The following is a 21,782-nucleotide window of genomic DNA, read 5'->3' as shown; positions in this document are numbered from 1 at the left end:
GAATTTTCTTGTATTGGGTGGAGTTGTAAAAGCTATTGACTTTTTCTTGCAAACGAAACTAAAAAAAACTTTTGTTCTTAATATGAGAAGCCAATTATTGTGTAGTCAATAAAAAAATTAACTAAAATCATTCAAGGCCTTAGCTCACCTAATGAAGGCATTATCAAATGAAACTCTACTCCCAGATTTATAGGATGGTATTTCTTAGACTGAATTGTCTTTGAAACTGCCATTTAATCCTAAATTCTTTGTAGTGGAGTATTTCTCTGTGTCTGTGGTTGCTGTTTGTTTGTTTTTGTAACTTTTGCAGAAGTTGTTAATGGGTAGGCATGTATTTGAGAAAAGAGTGTATCTGGGTAAATGAAAACAAATAACGCAGTAAGGTTAATTGTTTTGTCTTAACTGTAGGATAAAAACTTAAATATAAAGTCATTGTAAAAAGTTTAGCTAAGGGTTTGGTTTAGGTGCTGATCTGAAGTTGCTGCTTAAGACTTATCAGTATGCTTTAACAATAAGTACATGAATAAAAATAATTTCTGGCAAAAGTCCAAATTCTTAAATGCTGAAGTTGCAGGGCTTTTTGTTAAATTATGGAGAGGTTGGGTAGGGCTGACTTTGTTTTATTTTCAAATTGCGGTATGTTACGGTTTTATTTTTATGGTATAGGCTGCCGGAGCCAAACTAATTGCCGTTGTGGTGTAGAGGCATGTAGGAGTTTGAAGACTTAGGGAGTTTGTGTTGTGCAGAATTGGAGTGATGAAGTACAGATAACAGGCCACAGCTGTGGCCACAAATTAGGCCTCTTTAATTTGATGCTGAAAGTATTGTATTGTAATTGCTGTTCTAGGGTTACCATGTGGAAAGTCTGATGAATGAAAACAGATCTAAAATAGGAAAGCTAGAAATGTGTTTCTTTGCTGCTGCAAATGCTTATGGGGGCTTCATCCTTGTAAAATTAAGGTGACTGCCTTCCTAAATGAGAACAGTGCTCAGGAACTTTCTGTTTGTCAAGTACCTTTGCTGGTGTCTACATCTTAAACTTTCCTGGGCAGCTTTAGGGTTCTCGGGCATTCCTTTGATTTGCAGCCAGCATGGCTTAGGGGAGGGAGAGAGTTGCGATCTCTTCCAGCGCTCCCACCTCTGTAGGTTCGTTTGCTGAATTCCTGAGGGGGAATTCATCAAGTTTGGAGTGCAGGGTTTACTTGGAGCTGCACGGTGTCTGCTCTGCTTCTGAACATGCATGGTGGTAACCTAGACTGAGCTGAGCCAGTGCTGCCTCCATCCAGGTTCTTTGCTTGTGCTGTGCCTGGGTCCATTTGTGCCTGCTGTGAGTAGTTTCTAAGAGCTGACCTGACAGAAAAGTTCTCACTCCTTTCTCCTGCTTAGTTTTCTGCCAGTTTACTTCCCTGACTGGCTCATTGTAGAGCTGACGTGCCAGAGTGGGCAGACTGCAGCAGCGCAGCTTTATAGAGGCTTCATCTGTTGCAGAGCCTCATTCTAAGTCTGCCTTAACTGAGCAATAGGTCGTAGTTGATGAGCATGAAAGAATATGGTGTAGGGTTTTTTCTTTTCTTTTTTTCCTTGAGATGAGTGTTCAGATCATCTTTTATTCAACTTAAAAATAAAGCATTTGCAAAAATAGCAATTTATAGACAGTGTTTAGAAATAAGGAGCCATCTACCCAGCTCCATTAAAGTTAACAAAGCTACCTCATTTTTATAAGAGCTAAGAGTTGGTCTCAGTAGGTGCAGGACTTCCCAGTGGAACTTCTAGAAGTACTGTTCAAAGTGGTATTGTATCTAGCCAAAGTTTTAAGTGGAGGTTGCATGTTTGTTGTCTAACTTTCTAAAGAGCAAGCTGAAACAAGTGACAGACTGTGTGAATGAGATAGTCTGTGATGTGTGGTTTTGTGCATTTGTTTGCATTTGTATGTAGATGTGCATTTAAATGCATGTATGCACACTAATGTACAGTATATTCTCATATGGCTTCTGAAAACACCTTCATAAAACCATATTAAGGCTTCCTGAGTCTGGGTGTTTATAAATCTTAGCCTAGGTGTCATGATACCATGGTTATGGGCTCAGATAAGTGACAGATAATGCTTCGTTGCATTTTACTAGGACCGCATCTAAAAAGAAACCAAACTGAATGTTTCTGCAGTAGAGCTGTGAAAATGCTCAAAAGCAGGACAAATCCTTGTATTTTAAAGCTCGTTCATTAGTGCGCTCAATAGGTATCTTATGCGTCCAAGTCTGGTGTAGACCTTGTAGACGTTTAAATGGTGCCTAGAATTGTTGCCATCCAAGGAGTTCACTTTTGCACCTTACCCCCCCCCCCCATAAGGAGCACTTAAAAAATGTAATCTTTTCTTTTTTCATTGGTCTCTTCTGCACCTTTATGTTGCCACATAGTCAAATGACTGAGTTTTATTAGCAGAAATGCTCAAAAAACCCGCTAACATGGGAACTACTGTGTTGCAGATGCTGTTGACTAGTCCCTTCTGAAGGCCCATCATCTGTGAAAACATGTTTTGCTGTCATGTGACCAGTTTTATTTGCTCCAAATCCCCTGTAGCCTGCAGTCCTGTGTTGTTCAGGTCTCTGTTGAGTGCACAGATGGTCCAAGAGGAAGGAAATGGGCAGTGGTGGACTAGTTGTTCACAGCTGTCTCATGGTTGCCAGGGTCCTATAAAGTTGGCTGGGGCACTGAGTTCCCTGTCTAGGCTTATAAAAACAAGGGACAGCTCTGGCCATGCAAGGGCTGTATGTAAACTTTACTAATCTCACAAACTCTGTGGAGTACACGGGCTGGGAGCAAGAAGATGCTGCGTAGTAACGGAGAGACTGTGCAAGGTGCCCTCCTTTCTCTAGAGCTCTTGTTCAGGCAGCATATTTGTATCCTGACCTGCAACATCCCGTGCATTGTTCCAGTGTGAGGAGTTTCCTGAACGCGTGATGGAAAATGTGACACACTTTGTAATGTAGAGCAAATGTCTGCTGGAATGGGATTCAGTTAAAAGGATAATACCCCTTTCTACATTGTGATTTCAATCCAGATTTACATTCCAGGGAGAGACTCTGTAGTGGGGACAGTGTTTGGACCATCAGGTGTCGCGATGTAAAGCACACAGTCATTCCTTGATTTGAGGACTTATGTAGGCAGAACTCAAAATCAATAGTTTCTGACCTTTTCAGAGAACGTGTCCTTTTTTTCTTGTTGCTTTAATATCTTTCAAATGTATTTGGCATTTTGTAGATTGACAGATGACCAACTGATTTCTATGTACAGTAGTAGAGGCTGTTACATTTAGGATGTAATATTTTGTTTTCTGCATCAGCCTGCTCTTGCAGCTTTCAAACTGGAATTCTCATCTGGTCCTTCAAAATTATAAATACATATTTTGAGGAGAGGAAAAAAGATTGATGGCTCTTCTAATACTTGGAATATAGGGCTTTCATGATAAATTGTTTTCTTCTAACTCCTCTGTTCCAGATTACTTTAGTAATCTTGAAAAGCAAAAAACATTAATAAATCAAAGTGGCTTAGAGATCAGGCACGTGGTTTTATTTTAATAAGGGATAAATCTGAAATCTTACTAAGTGTGCATTGTTCACCGCTTGTTCTCTGGAGTGTATGAATCAGCCCCTTCATTGCCGATCTGTAAGCATTTCCTTTTGGGGTTACAGTGTATTTTCATTAGAAAATTCAGTGCAAGATAATGCTCTGTGTGTGTTTGGTGTTAATGATCATGTGCAAAGTTAGTGTTTAAAAAAAAAAACAGAAAAACCTCTTTTGTGGAGTTTTGACTTCACAGAGTACATTTACTTTTGCTTGTTTGATTTAGATCTGGCAGCAGGAAGGCTATTTGAGAAAAAGCATAGTAAGCCTACAAGCTTGAGAGGTGTAATTTTCATGGTTATGCCTGTGCTGCAGTGTGTATCTGGGGCACTTTTTCCCCAGAGGATTAAGAGTAAAGTGTGCTTTGGGGACTGTTTGCTAAATGTGTGGGGAGAAAGACGACAGGAAATTGTCTGCTTCTCTTTTTCTCATTGCTAATGGTTACTGTTTGGGACGGTGTGCCCAGAAGACGGTAAGGTCTGAACCTAGTGGAAAAGGAATCATAAATAAAAACTAAAAACATTGAAACTCAGCCCACTCTTTACACCCCTCCATCTCCCTTGATGCCATAGATACACATGTACTTACTCTTTGGCTTCTTCTTACCAAAATTGTTGAAAGAGGTTGCTAAATGAAGAAACCAGCTTTGCTTTTGAACTTTTAACTTTCTTCAAAGCTATGGTAATTGGCTTCTGCAGAGCATAGGTTGTTTGAATTTGACATTAAAAAAAAAGATCAGGAAGAATGAAATATCAATGTGCATTTCTGAAATTCCCAGTTTGCCAGTGAAGTTCTTGCTCCCATGTGCTTTAAAAGCCTCAGAGGTGCACAGAGATTGTTTTGGGGGAGATGAAATGTCGCTGTTGCATCTCAGCATCCTAAATAATGGTAGGATGTGCTTAGGCTGGAAAGAACAAGTGCAGCAGTTGGCAGAAAACCACCATCTGAGGAAAGGGGTGGGGGTGAATTTAATCTCTTTGAGAGTGTAAAGGCTCTCAAAAGAAAAAAGGCTGGAAGAATGGGTCGTGAAAAGGAAGATAAAACACTGTCAGGAAAAAAAGAAAAAAGATGGCCAAAGGTGAAGAGAGAAAAACTGTATTGCTTAGGGTAAAGGTGAATATTATTCTTAGATTTTTTTTTAATAGGAATTAATGTCCTATTAAAAAAACAAACAAACAAACTTCTTTTCCCTTCATCCTTGTTAAAAAGAGCACAGTAAAACTCCTGACAGTTGCTACTCTTTCTGAGAGTTGGTCTTGTGAAACTTTTATATAGTAAAGGCACTCAAAGCACCTTGAAGTCTAATACCTGCTTACTCTAGTGGGTTTTAAAGCTGTCATCATTTAAAGTCATAAAAAAGCAAAAATAACATCTTAAGTGCAAATGACTATTGGCTTCCAATAACTTTTTGTACAGAAGTCAATAATTAAAAAAAAAAAAACCCTAAAAGCAGATCCAGGTCAAGTCATACTTTAGATGAGATTTAATCTTACGTGCTTGAAAGTAGCTTTCATTAGTATCACTACTAGCTTTGTCCTCTGTATAAAAACGTAATATATTTGTGCAAACTTGAAAATGGAAATTTGGGGGATGCAGCCTGACAGCAGAGACCTGCAGCCTGCCCTTCCCACATGTGAGTTAGTAGCCATGCTGCATACGTCATTAAACACGTAGCTGCTCAAAGGGAAAACGTGCTCAGCAACTCCTAAACTTTGGCATGGTTGGGTTTCTTTTAGCAGGATAATAGAGTTACACTTAGCTGGTGGCGTGCAAAGTCACCTGGCCTTGTTCTTCCTTTTAAAAGAAGGTTGGTTAATAAATCAGGCTAAACAGTAGCAGAGTTGAGAAAGAACCTGTTAAAGGAGGCAGCTCCTCAGTTTACTGAGAATTGGTCAGATTTGTTAGAGGTGAATGTGTTCCTTGCAAGAAGCTTTGAATATTTTTCTCCATAAACTTGCACCTTGACAACACTGAGATCCTTTGTAGCTGTAGGATTTTTCACCTTGCAGTTACATTATACGTCTTCAAAGCAAGAGACAAGTGTTTCCTGTCAGTCTGTCTGTCTGTCTTTTTCTTTCTTTCTTTCTTTTTTTTTTAAACATTTGTATTTCCACTTCAGCAGTAAAATGACCAAGAGCAAAAGGGTGGGGGAAGTCAGCAGCCATGCATTAATTTCAGTGTGTAAAACTACAATTATTGTTTGGGGCTAGAAAGAGGTAATGGTCACAGGATGGTAGTCTCTTCCTGTCATATGTACATGCTGAAAATAAAGCAGTTGCCAGGAATGACTGAACTGAAGAGCCAGATGACAGGCTGTTTCTAAATTGAGGGCAGCTTAAGCTTTCAGGGCTCTAAAACTAAAGCATATAGCGTATTGCAAAGTTACCTGTATTAAACAATGAAAACCTAAATGGAAGGAAGAACATAGTAAGGGGATGAGCAATAGTTGTTCGCTGGACTGTTTCAGAGTACTTGCATTTCAATTGACTCTTCAGGCATTTGTGTGTGCCTCAGGGACTCTTAAGGTGAGGAAAAACAGCTTTATATGTAAAGAAAAATAGAAATAAGAGAGTTCAGACTTGCTCCCTGTAGTATACTCTGTGTGCTTTCTCAGTCTTGCCTTAAATGAGTGTGATGATGTTGCTTCTATTTTGCCTGGAAAATCAGTCTCCCTTACTAATTTGTTTTAAGGTATATAATGCACCTGCAAATGTATGTATTGTTTTGTGTTGGGAGTGAAACTTACGATTTGGCAGAATAAGAGAATTAGAAAGCATTAGCCAATAAATTCATCCTCAAAATGGTTTAGCTCTTTTTGTCGCATCCCAAAGTCCGTACTTGGTATTCTTGTGAGAACGCCCATCTGATGAATAACTGTGCTGTGAAATGTTAAAAAGAGTACAGGCTGCTTCTGACAGACTCCTAAGCTGTATCCTCCACTTCTACCTCTGTCTTTTAATGGCAGGTGTCGCATTCAAATTAAGGATGGTAGCAAGAAATAGGGAGACTGGCCATTCTCTACTTCCAGGATCTCAAGACTTGTGTAGGTTAAAATACAGGAAGGATTCAGTAAACGGTCTGCCCAAGCCCATGAATAAATAAACAGGCTGTCCATTATGGGGAATCTGTCAGGCTAATTTAGATACATACCCCTGTGAATGCCTCCACTGCTCCGAGGGAGTGTAATGCCCCATTTTATACTTGGGGGTTGGAGGCCCAGAAGGCCAAAGGGCAAGCATGTGGCCACACATAAAGCCTTTGAGCAAAAGAAAATTAAACACAAGTGTTCTTGGTCCCGAGCTCAACATCCAAGTCTTTGGAGCAGACTTTCTGTTCGTTTAGCAATGTAATTGCTATGTATGGTAGGGAGTTTAATCAGTGTTGTGGGAAGAAGAAACTTGGTAGATATGAGGTCTGTTTGCTGTTGCTTTTTCAATTTATTATTTTTCTCTAGTGCATCTTGCACTAGGTGTTAATGAATTGGTAAGATTGTTCCTTCAGCAATGCTAGGGATAAATACGATTCTGCAGGCTTTGCATCTCAGGAGGTTTGTTTTGCAAATGCAAGAATACATTTTTCTCTCATGTTTAAATAGTGGCAGTAGACTGTCCTGGGTACTTCTGCAGCATTTTGGACCTGCTGGTAGTTGGATACTGCTCCTTCAGAATTCTCTTCAGGTCAGACCTTCTGTCTGATGTGGAGTTCATGTTGTCATTTTTTTCCATGCCTAGGCTGTCTTTGGGATAGCGGGTGAGACCAGCAAAGTAAGAGGAATGGCTGAGATCCATCTAATTCTTTACCAGTGTAAAACCACAACACTTCCGCAAGCTCTACAATTGGGACTAGTTGAATTTGCTCCAGAGTTTGGAGAATGGCACACGTGAAGGGGAAACCTCAAAAACATGTTTTCCTTCATTTCTTATGTACACTGTCCTCCTAACTTTGGTATACCTAGCTCAGGAAGAAGCAGTTGGGAGCTGTGTGTTGTGGAGGACATGTCTTTGTGAGCCCTAGATGCTGGAGTAATCTTCTAAACAAGGTAGAAGGAGGTCACATCCATCTGTGGGCTCATTTAAAAGTCTGATAGACAGAAGGGTAGAATCTGCTCTAGGGGATAGGGAGCTGTAGTAGGAATGACAGTCCTGGTCTTCAAAGAGATGTAGTCCATTTACTTTAATAGGGCAAGCTGTTGCTTGGCAGTTTTGGAAATGGGACATCTCTTTCCTCATCGTACTCCTTACTCCAAATTAAAAGACCTTTCTGATAGTGGCTAAAGTTCTGTGAACACAGCATGGAGACTGCAAAAGCAGTAACCTGGAGGGTCAGTGTGCTGGAGGGAGTAGAAGAATGTGGACTATTCTTTTAGCAGAGATATGCACAGTAGCTTTTTGGAAACATGCTTTCATTGTATGACCTGTGAATATTGTTTAATGTAGCGTAGAAAAGAGGGGGTTAAGGCTCTCTGTTTGCTGTTGTCTCCGTGCTGCCAAACCTGTAAAACTGTGTTTTAAACTTTGTAGTAGTGTAGAAGTGCTTTACTGAAGGGTGGAAAGAGGACTCATTCGATTTTAAAGAGATTAATACCTAAATCACATTTATTTGAACATTAATGATCTCTTGATGTTAAATTACTGCTGAAAGCAGGTGAAAAGTGCCACAGTTACTATTTTGTGCTTGCTTTGTGTTGCCGTTTGACAAAAATATACCCCCTTTCAGCTGGGTGTTAGTTTTTAGGAAGCTCAATATTGTCTACTTCAGTGGATAACTTTATCAGAAAACGCTTTAATTGTGTCAAACTGAACTAGACAGGTAACTGATCAGTGATTTCCCCCCGCCCCCACCCTTTCCCCCCAAAGCAACAACAAAATTTAATTTGGGAACACTGAGGTCAGAAAGCAAGAATGGTAAACAGTGGTTACTCTCACAGGGGACTTTGTGAGGGGATGTTGTTTTATAGTTCTGAAAGTATGAACTCTAGCAATCATCAGAGCACTAAATATGTACTTGGATTTTATCCAAACACTTTAATCTTTTAATGTCAATTACAGTTATAAAGGAGCTCGTTGAGTTAATGAAACATACTGTAATGATCTGGTAATTGCATATTTTTACATCACTCTCCTTTACTGAATTGCATCTCAGCTGCTCAGCTGTGTGCCATGAACTTTGCACAGGTGAAAAATCCTCTTAGGCTCAGGGTGTATTTCCATGACAGCTTGAGACAGGCAGATTACTTTCCTGCTTTGCTCTCTGCCCCTACCCCTTCCTTGTGGTAGTCCTCATGCTCAGGCGAATGGTGAACTAGTTCAAGGAGTTGATCTGGCTGGAAATGAGGCACTGTCTTTGCTTTGTTGGGTTAGTTTTCTGGACAGAGCCATCTCTGAATCAGCCTGCCCTGCAGATGCCAGTGCTGATACTGGAGAGGAGGAAGCCAAGCATGGCACTGGACAGACAGAGGCATGAGATCTGCTGTGAAAGAACTGGACCTTGAATGGCATAAGCCTGAGGTTTTTTGAGAAGAAAGATTTCAGTTCAGCAGACAACCTAAGGACGATGACCCTGTATATATTACAATATTTTTAACATTGCATTTGTGAGGCTTCATTTCCCATTATATAGTAAGTTAGAGGCATGCATGTTGTTACACAGCAAAAGTGCTGTGTTCTTTGTCTTGGTTGCATCCAGGCTCTCTTTGTCCTGTAACTGGCATTTATAAGTTCTTTGCAGGTAAACTATTTGGCAGTAACTCCTGGTGGGAATCGAGAGAGTATTTAAATATTTGGAGCATTCCATTTGTTTTTATGATAATACACAACAGCATCACACAGCAAGCGCTGGTTCATCTTGAATGGGTGTTTTGATACAAATTGATTGATTTACAGTAGCAATCAGTGACAATCAACATTCTGGCTTCTGAGAAGGAAACTGCCATGAGTCGTCTTGCAGAATAATGGGGCTGGCACAGCTTAGTCCTCAGTGTGCAGACAGAGCTGGTTGCGTTGTCTGCATGCATGTATTATGGGAAGGTTAAGCACTTGGTTTGTTGATTAGCCAATTTGGAAACAGTGAGTGTTTTGCTCATTCTTGGCATAACTGTGCATGTTCCCGGAGACGCTGGAGCAGGAGCTTCAACCAGAACGTGGAGACAGGGAAACACAGCTGTGCCGTCATGAGCTCTTGTCAGTGAGTATTAGCTGTAGAGATTTGGGGAGAACATTTCTAATTATAGTTGCTAATAAGATAGAAATTAGGTATCTGGCAAAGTGCCGGATCATATGTAGTACATATGTAACTTTATAATTGATGATGACTTGTTATCTGAGCAATGAAGTAACCATGTTTACTAATTTGGCAGGTATTTTTCATGAGTCACATTCAAGATGATGATTCTGACCTTTTCTGTAAAGTATTTCCACTTTTTTCTGATAGTAAAACAGAAGACTGGTCAACAGCTCTCTTTGCATTTAGCTGCAGTAGCTGAATTGGTGGCTTCCCCCCCCCCCCCCGCCTTCTTTTTTTTCCACAGCCCAGTGTATTAGCATAAATCAGACTCAGTTGGGGTTAAAGTTCATATGTGGGTTGTAATTCAGGAGTGACTACATCACCTGTTCTGCTGTCCCTGCTAAAAGGGAGTAATCTCCTCAACTATTGTCCACTGCTTAAACAGCACGGGTTTCTAGAGCTGATGACTCAAACCAGTCGATAGATGTTGTGTTTGCATCATTCTTCCCTCCTTCCCTGTGCTGTGTGGATTTTAAATGTTGAATAAAGCACATGGTAAAACTGTGGGGTGACTACAAATTATATTGAGAGTGCTTGGATGTGACAGATGGTAATACTAACATAATTTATATTACTTTGCCAATCAGAAGTAGAGTTTCACCTTGATCTTTAAAAACTTAGTCCAAGTTATCAAAGGCTGGGGTCTTTTTTAACGCGTGCTCTGGGATGCCACCTGGGTAGAGTGCGGAGAATATTGTTCCTAAGTTGTGACCAACAGCCATTTTAGTGTGTTTAGAAATTCTTTCTGTGGCATAGAAGGCAGCTTGCTCCAAAATCAGCTCTCTTTGCTTGTAGCATACACATTTGAGTGTAGAAGAGGTGTAGTATTTGAACATGGATGGGTAGGCTTCAGAAGTGGTTAAAGCCATTAGCTCAGTGTATTCGTGGCTTTGCACTGGAGACATAAGCAAGAGATAGCCCCTATTAAAAGGCCCAGATGTCCTGTTACTGAATGTCATATTTAACACAGTTTATCAAATTGTTTACTCAGGGCACAAGGTCCCTTGAAATGGGTTAGGTTGAGCGGAGCATTGGCATTGGTGTTATCTTGTAGTCAAGTTATTTCTGCCTAGTTTTTAGCATTCGCCTACCCCCAACTCTCACAAGATACCCTCTGTGAGTATACATTCAGTAGCCAAGTGAACCTGGTGCTTGCTCTGTTGCTGTGCTCTTCAGAATCTTTTCGCCTGCATTTTACCTTACGATACCTTACCTTACCTTACCCTGTGGTTAACCTTGCTAGATAATTGGAAGGATTGCTCAGGTACACATGGTCCTCCAACGCTTGTATTAAAAATGACAGCACTGAGAAGTGTGCCAGCATTGAAAGGGAGGTGATACCTGACTAGGACGTCCCTGGGACAGTGGTTCCAGGCCGGCAGGTGCACACACTGAGCAGGTACCCAGTGGGAAGGATTGGCAGATGTACAGTAGTTGTTTCTGGGATGTGACTGTATCCACATTGGCTTCCTTAGCATCTCTCTATGTTTCCAAAGTGGGTTTAATAATGTGCATTAAAATGCCAGATGAGTCCCAACAACAAATGTTGTTTGGGGATGCAGTCTCTTTAGTGCAAAATATATCAAGTTATTCCACAAGTTCCAAGTATAGACAGGGTAATGGTATTAACTGTGAATGTTGTTTTCTGCGTGGTCATCACTGTGCTTCCCGTTTGCAGCCTTTTTGTTTTGCTAAATGTCTTTTGGAGTGTAGGCACTGGGAAGTCAGCAAGTGTCAAGGGCAGCTTGTTCTTTCTGAATATGAGTGTCGTTACCAGCAGAGAGCTGTGGGTTCCCCTGAGGGAATAGAATTGCAGGCTGAAAAGTGGTGAGATGAGTCAGGAGCATGTGCGTGGTGGTGGCTATTTTTTTACTTATTTTTGTAATTGTTGGTTGTTTTGATGCACTGATTTCTGTAGGCATAAGAGAAACTCATCCCAGCAGTACTGGTAGGAGCACCTCTGTACAGCTGCTTTCTGCTGCAGGATCATTGACAGTCCCCCTTCCCCCCTTGTTTTTTGTGATTTTTCAAGAGCAGTGTCAGTGCCTGAAGGAAAAGGCTGGTGTCTTTAAAACTTTTGTGTCCTTATTAGGCTCGTAAATGGTAACTGGTCAGTCTTTTGTCTTTTCTTTTACTTCTCTTGAGCATGATGAGCATCTGCCTCAGCTTATTCACTGTAGAGTATCCATGTGTCTCTCTTCTCCACAGTACTTTTCTTTGCAGGATGATTTCTTCAGAAAACAATTCTGTTTATTTCAACCTTAGACATCCTGTCTGTGTGCTGTCAGCTAACTCAGTTGTTTCCTTTATCATTTATGCATCTCTGTTGCACTCTCTTCCTCCTTTCTGACTGCTAACTTCCTGACTGTACCATTAGTTCCGCTGTATGTGTCATAGGCATCGACAGGGTAAAAAGTCCTCTTTCTTTTTTACATTGCTGCTTAATATTGCTTCTGGCATGAAGTTTAGAACTTTTCCCAACCTTGAGCTTATGTATCTCTTACCTCCTTTGGGATACAGCCAATCATCCTGGTCTTGATTCGGCCTCTGCTGAAATGAAGCAATGAAGTATTATCATCTTGAAGCTTTTCTATGTGCTCTTTCTAACACCCTGGTTTATCCAAATGCCAGGAAAATCCTAAGTGCTATAGCCAGCTCATGCTACTGCTGGAAAGGACTGTGACCTTTTGCTATTCCTTTACTCTTAGTTGGATACTATTCAAAATCGCCTTCCTGAGTTACAGAGCTCTTAATGAACTTTCTCTTCCACATACCTCTTTGATGTATTTTCAAACAGCCTTCAATCAACTTACTCCATTTCCAGTTACATTAGACCCCTTTGGAGTGTCTTTGGCTTAATCATTAAAAAGTCTTTTTTTAAAAAGAAATGCATCTATCCTTTTCTTGAGTCGTCATATTTAGCATCGCTTTTTTAGTGTTTTAATTTCACACTACCAATTTCCTTTTTTTATTTCTTTTCCCCCCAAGATAATTATCTTCAGTTGAATTTTAAGGGATTTTTTTTGCTGCTTGTTTCAGTTTAGAACAATCTGGAGTAGGGACCAATGTCAAGATACAATCCCAAACTAAGCAGCAAGCCCTGATAAATTGTAAAAAGTTAAATGGACTCTAAAGTTTTATTTAGGTTAGTGTTTGATTCTATTTGCTTGCTTGATACCTGCAATGGCCTTTACATTGTGCTGAGCAGATACTTAACATCTCTGAAAATCATACTTTGTCAGGCCAAATGTAACTTGTCTTTTTGACTGCCAGGTTAGAATCCTTTCTTTTCTTTGGAATAGTCTTTTGAATACTTCGGTGAGCAGTTAGGGAACTTTCTTGACCTTTAGTTTGAAGAGCTTGGATATTAACCTGTTTAGTAAATAGAGCATCTTTAGCTGAGTGAGCAGTATGCGTTTAATTGTCATAGAGGTTCAGATACCTCAACTAATCAAAAACAAGTTTTTATTTCTCTGTTTTCCAAATTATAGATGTGTAACTAAAAGTTGCTTAGTAGAAGGAACAGTCTTCCAAGAAGCAATGGAATTCATCAAGAAGCTCAGAGAAAAGTTAAATAAGCACCTGAATATTTCTGGTTTTAAATACATGGTAGAAAAGCAAAACCAGGCGATCTGCTCGCTTGTATACTAAGTACATCCTGTTTTGTTTTCTTCCCCCTTTTCTTTTGAAGCACACTTTAGAGCCTTTTTTCCTGTCTGTTTTTGAACAGTGCTTGTTTTGAGAGTGGGCCTGTCAATGATAGTGGAACCCCAAATATATAAAATGCTTCCCACGGAATGGAGCAATAAGAAGCCTGTGGGAAAGGTAAAATACTTTTAGTAAAGCTATGAAGAAAGATTATGGGTATGTGAAAATTGGGCAGGTGATAACCCCAAGAATAATCATTCTCTTTCCAGTGTGGCATCACTTGTGACAAAAACTCTCCTTGTTTTGTCTTATTTCACATCTGTATACCTAAAAACACCTCCAATACTACTGTTTGTGAGAGAGAAAGTGGTGTGTTTAAACTTGGAGGATCCCAAGCTTGTTTTATCTTAACAGAAGTGGTGTGTTCCTGAGCTAATCGTGCATTATTGATCAGATGCTGCAAGTTCAGCATCAAAGAAATGTTGCCTGTAGGAAACTGCTCTAAACCATGGAGGTCTGTGGTGTAGGGTCAGGTCTCCGTGAAGGATAACCTGCAGCATCAGCGGCTCCTGAGAGGAGGTAAAAGACCCTCAGTTGCCTCTTTCCTCAGGGAGAGGCCCCTTTTTCCCCCTCGTTTACTAGCATCCTCCTCTTAATGGCTCCTGTAGAGCTTTACTTCACATTTGCAGCAAAGCATCAGGATTTATTGCTGTCGGTCTGCTGGGCCTCTGTGATTTCCGTCTAGTTCAGGGGTGAATAACATTGAGCATGTAACAAAGCGAAGAAGGCAGCGTGAAAGCCTTTTTATGTATACAAAGTTTGCATGCAGCCCCTGGCTTCTGCGCGTTGCTTTTTTCTTCTGTGCCGGAGACGATAGAGTGTATTTACAGCTCCTCAGACTCGCCAGTTCAGTCATGCAGTTCAGAGCCCAAAATAACTCTCTTGGGGATACTAATCTAGTGCTGGATTATCTTTCTAAAATTGTTAATCAGACATGGTCCCCGAGGGACCTTTCAGCTGAACTTGCCACTTAGTTTCTGTTTGCCGGGGCCTCTTGGAGCTCAGCAGAGGAGACTGATGAAGTTTGACAAGAGGTACTTACGTAAGATCCCGGGAGGTGGCAAGGTCCTTCGCTCTAAACGGTGGGTCTGCGTGCGACTGGGCACGGTTCAGCTCCCCGCCATCAGCCGCGTTACTCGCGCGGTGCGGCAGCCAGTTGCCTTGCCTTGCCCTGCCGCTCTTTGTGCGGCTGCTTTGGCTGTGGCCGCCCTGGAGAAGGGCCGCGGGAAAGGCTTTCTGCGGGTGAGGAGGGCTGGAGCCCTGATAGCTCCAGGTGGTTCCTATGGGTGCTGCGTGGTAGGCAGGGAGGAGCAACATGTGCTGGGCTTTATTAGATGCTCAAATGCACGTGGTGTTTGGTTACTTTTTTTTTTTAAACCACTTTCTGACTTTTCCCGTTCATAAAATGACCTGGTCTAGCATTTGAACAGTATGTTTCTCCTCTTCTGTAAAAGAAATGTGCTTTCGTAGGCTACTGTTTTCCATAGGACTGTAACTTTTAGTCATACAATTTCTTGTAGCCTCAATTTTTTCTTTTCTATGGGTAAGAATATCATATTTTTTCTTATTTCTTAGAGATGTGTTCTGGTAGCTATACATATTAGTTAAAGTGCTTTGAGATCCTTGTATGGAAAGTGCCAGTGGAACTGCAAAACAAACAAACAAAAAATTAAGTGTTCTACTGGGACAACTAATTCCATACGCAAACAAATTCCTTTTTTTCATGTGCAATGCATAGGTATTTATATATTTAAGGGGAAAATTAACTGTTTTACTGACTCATGTACTGAATTAATCATGAGCCAGGTAGGTAATTTGGGAGCCTGAATGGCTGTGTTGATGCATTTTTGCATTAAATTGGAGTTTTTGGTTTCCAACCTGAGTTAATTGCTCTGACTTAGATCACTGGAAGAAGCTGCATAAAGTGGTTGAAATGCAGGAATATACTGTATGTGGTATAACAATAGCTTTCAGAATTTGCACCTTACCAGGCTAATCTGTCATAGTTTTGAAAACCATATTGATGGAAGAAAGTGTACTCAGGTGTGGCTTTTTGGTTAGTTGTTTTTCTGGCAAGTTACAAAATAATGTGCTGCTGAGCATGGAGATTGCTTAAATGTCCTCCAGGTTACTGCTGCATGCATGCATTAGGGAAAATAATAGTGGCCTTCCTTTTACTCAGAGCTCTCCTTTACTTCATGCACTCGCGCACACATCCTGTCAGAGTCTACCTTTAAAATAAATACTGTTAAAATGAGTAGTTGCTCTTGCATGTGGCTGCTTCTCAGGTACCCCTAGGAGATAAGAGCCGCACTCAAGAAAACTGCACAACTGGACCCTTTAGTGATGTCCCTTTTCACTGTTTGACTGTTGCCAGCACAACAAAGAGCAGTTGAACTCAGTTCTAGTTCTTCTTGCATGTCATGAGAATTACTTAATAAATTGGGAGCATTTCACACCAGGAACTATGCCTTCTTCTTTATATGAGGCACTGTCTAACACACTGCATGCCATGGGAATAAAGAGTAGTTAATTCATAATTGTCAGCCCTGCAGGTTGCAGAAGTTTCTTTGAGATCATAATTTGATGATGACAACTGAACATCTATTTTGGCCTAAAAAAATATTATTTATCAGCGGGTAGGATGGAATCCAGTTGCCTTTTAGATTCTGCATTCATAAGGATAAAAGCCAGAAAAACAAGTCTGAGCACATTTGCTTAGGATGTCCACTGAGAAGCAAAAAGAAAGGAGACTTGTCATGAGACACTTATGTACGCTTCTCAGCATTCAGACTACACTGTGATGTTTCTGAGTTGGTCTTAGACCAATGAAAGAAGTTGATCTACATCCATATATATTAGTTAAAGATCTGTCACTTTTCACAGTCCTTTAAAACTGTATACACGTACATATATTAATAATTATAACTGTATAGGAGATCTTTCATGCTAGTCTGTATACATATTAAAAAAAAAGTCACACTGAAATTATCTTCTGAATTTTATGGCATAATTCTCTTGTACCATGCATTGGGATGCAAATGCTTATTTTCCCTAACTAAATTTGATTAACTTCCAGTCAGCTTTCCCTTACTGTTTGTTCTTAAGCCATTTCTTTCTTCCTGCATGAGATTGTAAGATGGATCACAACTCACTGAAGTAAAATGAAGGTTAATGCCCACGTGTGTATGTGATAGTGGAAGTTTTCTGCAAATGTATTACTGCATGATGTGGTGTTGCTTCATAGTCATGGCCAGTAGTTGTGAATTGAAGTTTTTCTGGCATTCATAGCTAATTTTAGTTAGCTGAGCTCCCTCCTAGGGGAGATACTGGACTGGGAATTACCTTCCCTTTGCCTCCCTTGACTGTATGGCTTTTTGTAGGCCTTCCTTCTATCTTTCTATATGTAGCACATAGATAACTCTTGTAGTTTAACTAAAAAAAAAAAAAAAAAAAAAAAAAAGACAGACGTGGAAGTGTGGGAAAGTAAAGCAGTTGAAAATAAGAACTTACTCATCTGAAGCAAACCTAAACCAAGCCTGTCTGGCAGAAACTGCTGTTCTTCTTTTTAGTTTATGTCCAGTAAAATCAGCCCCTAGGTCAGGCCACCACGAGCTCCCAATGTCCCTCCTCCCTGTGGTTCCTGTGCTCGTCCAGGGCACACAGGGAGAAGTCCATCAGCCACACATCGGGTTAGCCCGCTCGACTTAAGCGTTGCAGTTCAACACCAAAAAGCCGCCAAATGTGTGTGAAACTACTGAGGACCACTTGGCTGTGGAGGATGGTTCCTGCTGCAGAGGTGGGAAATACCCTCACTGTAAGTGTGGGAGCAAAATGGCAGAGGGAGGAAGGCCTGGGAGGGCCTGTAAACCACCCCCACTTGTGTGCTAAGGTCTCGGTTTTATTTTACTGCGGAGATGGATTAACAGCTCGTTGCTGCCAGCAAGTCTTGCTGCTTCCCTCCTCCACCAAGTTGTGCCACCCCTGGGAAGCCATTAGACTTGAGAGTATGGCAGAAAACACAACAGAAAAGCCTGTTTTGCTGGGTTGGTTGGGCTGTGTTGGGTCGGTGTGCTGTGCGAGGGGGGGAGCACCTGTGGGAAATGCAACTGGTGGGAGTGTGAGATGGTAGGGGAGGCATGGCAGAGCCTTTTATCCGCTCACGCTGCAATGGGAAACTGCAGCCAAAAGCAACCGTCCGACTCTTCTTAACCATCAGCAAGCCAGTTGCATGTCTTAGTTGTGTTTAATCCTGGTCTCTGTAACATCTACCAAATGTTTCTATTTGTGTACCAATGTTGAAAGTATCACTACATTTCTTAATCATGTTATTGTGCCTTTCAAGGCATTTCCTGCAATCCAGTTAAACACATTGTCTTTTTTTACTGCCTTACCCTTTGCTTTGTGGCGGTGCGTGAGGCTGTCAGCATCAGAATTGCCATTGTTGGAAATAAATTGCTGGAGTGTTAAAGTTCATAAAATGCTTTGTCAGTACGTGTTCGCAGCGCTATGCAGAATATAACAGGGCTTGCAAACATGGAGGACTCAGCTTTTTCAGAAAAGACCAAAAGGCGTAAATGGAAAAAGGAGAGGTAGATCCATATGTATGAAGGCTGGGCTAACACCCGTTTATAGGTAGTAGAACATGAGGGTACCAGATTTCTTGATAAAGGGATGGTTTCATGATTTTGCTCAGGCTGATCAGAGTTCATGCTTCTGCTGCAATTGGAGATGAAGGGACTGTAGTTAGACTGGGTTAAGTTGATCATGAAGCCACAACTGAGGATGGTCAGAGACTCTCTTTTTCTCTACTTGTCTGTGGCTTTTGAATGTCTGACATGCTCTGTCTGTTCATATCTTTCCTTAGCCCTTTCAAAGGGCATGTACATGCAAGCATGTGTCCATGCTTTCACCACTTCCTTCTCTTTTCTGCTGAGAAGTGGGGCTGCCCCTCTGGGGACTTCTACAGTTTCTTTCATTTTGGCACGCATGACAGCGCTTGGTTAGGTCTCGGCAGGACGCATGGGGAATGGAGTGGCCTGCGTGGGGGACTTGGTAAAGCGAGCAGGGCCGTCAGTCTGCAGGAGGGCGCGTGGGCCGCTGTGTCTGGGAATCGGAGAGCTTTGCTACGTCAGTAAGTGTCCCGCTACCCCTAAGCGGAGAGAGAGATGTGTGGGAGGTCAGTCTGCCTTTTTGAAAAGCGTGCGCTGTTATTGCGAGGTTACAAACTTCCACGATCCGAAAGAGACAGTACTTAAATTCTGCAAAACTTGAGGACTTGGCTCTTCCCCCTCTTCTTTCCCTTCCCTCAAACTCACAGCTTGCACTGTCTAACATGAGATCCTGCTGATACTAATGTTCTTGCAGAACTATGATGCTTTGTGTAGCTGTCTGGTTGCATCACTGTAAATGTATATTGTATCCTTGCATATTCACATTTGAGGTTTGTCATAAAAAAGTATTTATATATGGGTTTCTCTGAATCAGTTAGGTGAGGAAGTATGTGTGTGTATATGTGGAAACTGCTGTGTGTTCTGCCTTCTTCCTGACATCCTGGTTGCTATAGTGCAGTGATCTATTTGTGAACACATAGAAGATCATTGCTATAGTGAAAAGAAACAGTGTTTCCTGGCCGTAACTTCCTGGGCAATCTCTTCTGGAGACCTGAGTGCAAGCTCTAGCCGATTCAATCATGTTCCCTGGGACTCCAGGAGTGACACTGTAATAGGAACTTCCTCTAGTTTGTTGCTTTTACCCACCAGCATATTCAATAATATTTAAAAATAGTTTCTCTATTTAAATCTAATGTATGACTATTATTCACCGTACATTCCAGTGCATCAGCCATCTTTCTAACAGACCGTCTAGCTGTGCAGTGTGTTGTGGCAGCGTGTCCTCTGTTTGCTTCTGGAATATGTGTGATTCTCGTGCTCTTGCACATACACACACACAGATATTCATGCACCTGCCCAGCCAGGCAAAAATATAGGAAATGAAATGGCAATGTTAGAGTTCAGTCTGAACTGCTGTGTGTGTTCTTTTTTTTTTTCTTTTTTTTTTTTTCCCTTCTCCCTGCAGGTGTGAATGAGAGAGGCTCTCTGCAGTATTTAGTGTCCAGTTTTCCCGGCTCCGAAGAACAGCAGCATCGCAATGCCCCCTCCTGCTGATATAGTGAAGGTGGCCATAGAATGGCCAGGTGCCTTCCCCAAGTTAATGGAAATCGATCAAGTAAGTGCCTGCGTGTGTGCTCCCTGAGTGCCTACCTATAAATAAGTTCTTCTGTGTGCCTGCATTTGTGTTTACTTATATACCTGTGCATGTTTCTGTGAGTATATATGCTGTAAAAAGTGGTTTTATGAAGGCTGTAACCCTCTTCCTCTGTTACTGTGTTGAATATTTTTGATGTGCTTAGCTGGGGGGGGGGGGGTGCCTTTTTTTAAAGCTGCTCAAATAAGGTATTTGCTGCTTGTATGACCCATTTAACACTTCTGTGCCTTAGTTTGTTCAACTGTAAAATTGTGGCAATGTTGTTATGTTTTGGTGGAAAGTCTTTTCAAATCTTCACAGCCAGTGCCTTTTATTTGTAGCATGATCACTGAATGGCTGCAGCAAGTGCTGCTTTTGGAACTTGCACAGTGGTATGCTCTGGGAGCAGGAGAATTCTTGTTTTCCTTACAGATGTATCTCATGGGTAGTCCTGTGCAGTTGGTTAGTTTGAATGCAATGGCCACCTAGACAAGGCGGATCTGAGAGAGTATGCAGAAGCTAACAAGTGCAGATTTATGGATTAAAAACTCCTTGTAGGAAATTTATAGGGAATAAAACAGATTAAGTTATACAAGTGCCATGTTTTATGTTCTGGACTTCTCTGAGATTGTTTGTGGCATATACATTAATATTAAAAGCAACCTGTTTAATATTGAGCAGCTTACTCATAATATATTGAAATCTTACAACATGATACCTGCGTAGAATTATTATTATTTCAGTAAATACTGTTTAGAGTGAAGGAAGCCTTGCAAGCACTTAATAATGTGCTTAGACCCTAATCCATCTGGGGACTGAGAACATTTATAAAGTTATTTTGGAGAGGAGAAAATTTGAATTTATGCTGAAAACATTTTACTGAAGTGGGATCCTAATTTCTTCATGCAGCGCATCACTTCTGGTTAATTCCACTGAGGTGAATGCCTATGTCAGCTTTGGAGAAACATGGGACTGGAGAATGGCTGGAATAACAGCAGTCTGATTTTTAGGCGCACGCAGCACTGAAAGCCCCTTTAGAAGAAAGGGTTGTTCCCAGTGTTTAGCACCTTATGGACTGTTTTACAGACCTGCCAAGCTTCTCTATTTTCATTTGCTGAAATTTTTTAGTAAGCATATCCTTACAGATACAAATCTCTTGCCTTCTGGAGTAAGAAGTGTTTTCCTTTTTTCTTCTTCTTATGTAACAAATGGTAGACATTGTGCACACTGTGTTCAGGGAAAGATGTATGTTAGTCATGATGAACAACAGCTCATTGGTATCAAGAACAGTGAGGACAAAAGTGGAAAAAAATATTATTCAGCCTTTTTTCAAGCAGTGGTAAAATAATACCAAAATGTTTGTGTTTTTAATTTACAAAAGAGCTTAAAGCAACTCCAGACAAAACTCATACTTTATCTAAAATATTACTTACTGCTATGGAACCTTGTTTTTACCTTTATGATGCAAGATTTAGAGGGGATAAGGAAGATCAAGGCTGACTTACGTGGAGTAGAGCTCTTCAAATCCAGCCTGCAAGGGCCAACAAGTTGTCTGCAAGCTTCCCCGTGCCATTTTGTGGGGAGGAGGAAGAGGGCAAATGCTTTTGAGGGGGAGAAGGCTAACAGAAGCCTTACCAGTGATGTAGGGGGAAGTGAGGGAATGAAGGTTGGGAGCCTCATCCCTCTCCTTTCTAACATGGAAAGCACAGATGTGGTGACAAGAAACGAAGATGGCAAAGAAGCACCCCTTCCGAATAAGCATATACACAAACCTGCATGTTTGCCTAGGATGGGGATGGGAAAAGTGGGGGAATGATCCCTGAGACTGTACAGGGTGATACATACTTCTAAGTGTACAGCTCTGCTTTTGGTTCATTTAATGCTAATTTTTTGGAATTGTCACTGTAAAGCCACAGCAATTGACA

At 41.1% G+C, this 21,782-nt stretch overlaps 1 protein-coding gene across 9 annotated transcripts in view; it reads left to right on the top strand.

Annotated features, from left to right (window-relative positions):
- The window catches only part of ELMO1 (engulfment and cell motility 1), a 309,392-nt gene that overhangs the window by 30,873 nt on the left and 256,737 nt on the right, over positions 1-21,782 (top strand). For 5 of the 9 annotated variants that reach the window (XM_064506561.1, XM_064506560.1, XM_064506562.1 and 2 more), the window contains one exon: positions 19,690-19,839. The exons of the other annotated variants lie outside the window; for them this stretch is intronic. In XM_064506561.1, coding sequence (XP_064362631.1) covers positions 19,762-19,839 — 78 coding nt within the window. In that variant the 5' untranslated portion in view covers positions 19,690-19,761. The remainder of the gene's footprint in view (positions 1-19,689; positions 19,840-21,782) is intronic. 9 annotated transcript variants of the gene reach the window in all.

This window comes from Dromaius novaehollandiae, chromosome 2 (assembly GCF_036370855.1).
Source record: "Dromaius novaehollandiae isolate bDroNov1 chromosome 2, bDroNov1.hap1, whole genome shotgun sequence".
Taxonomy (NCBI): domain Eukaryota; kingdom Metazoa; phylum Chordata; class Aves; order Casuariiformes; family Dromaiidae; genus Dromaius; species Dromaius novaehollandiae.
This window is presented reverse-complemented; position numbering and strand designations above follow the sequence as displayed.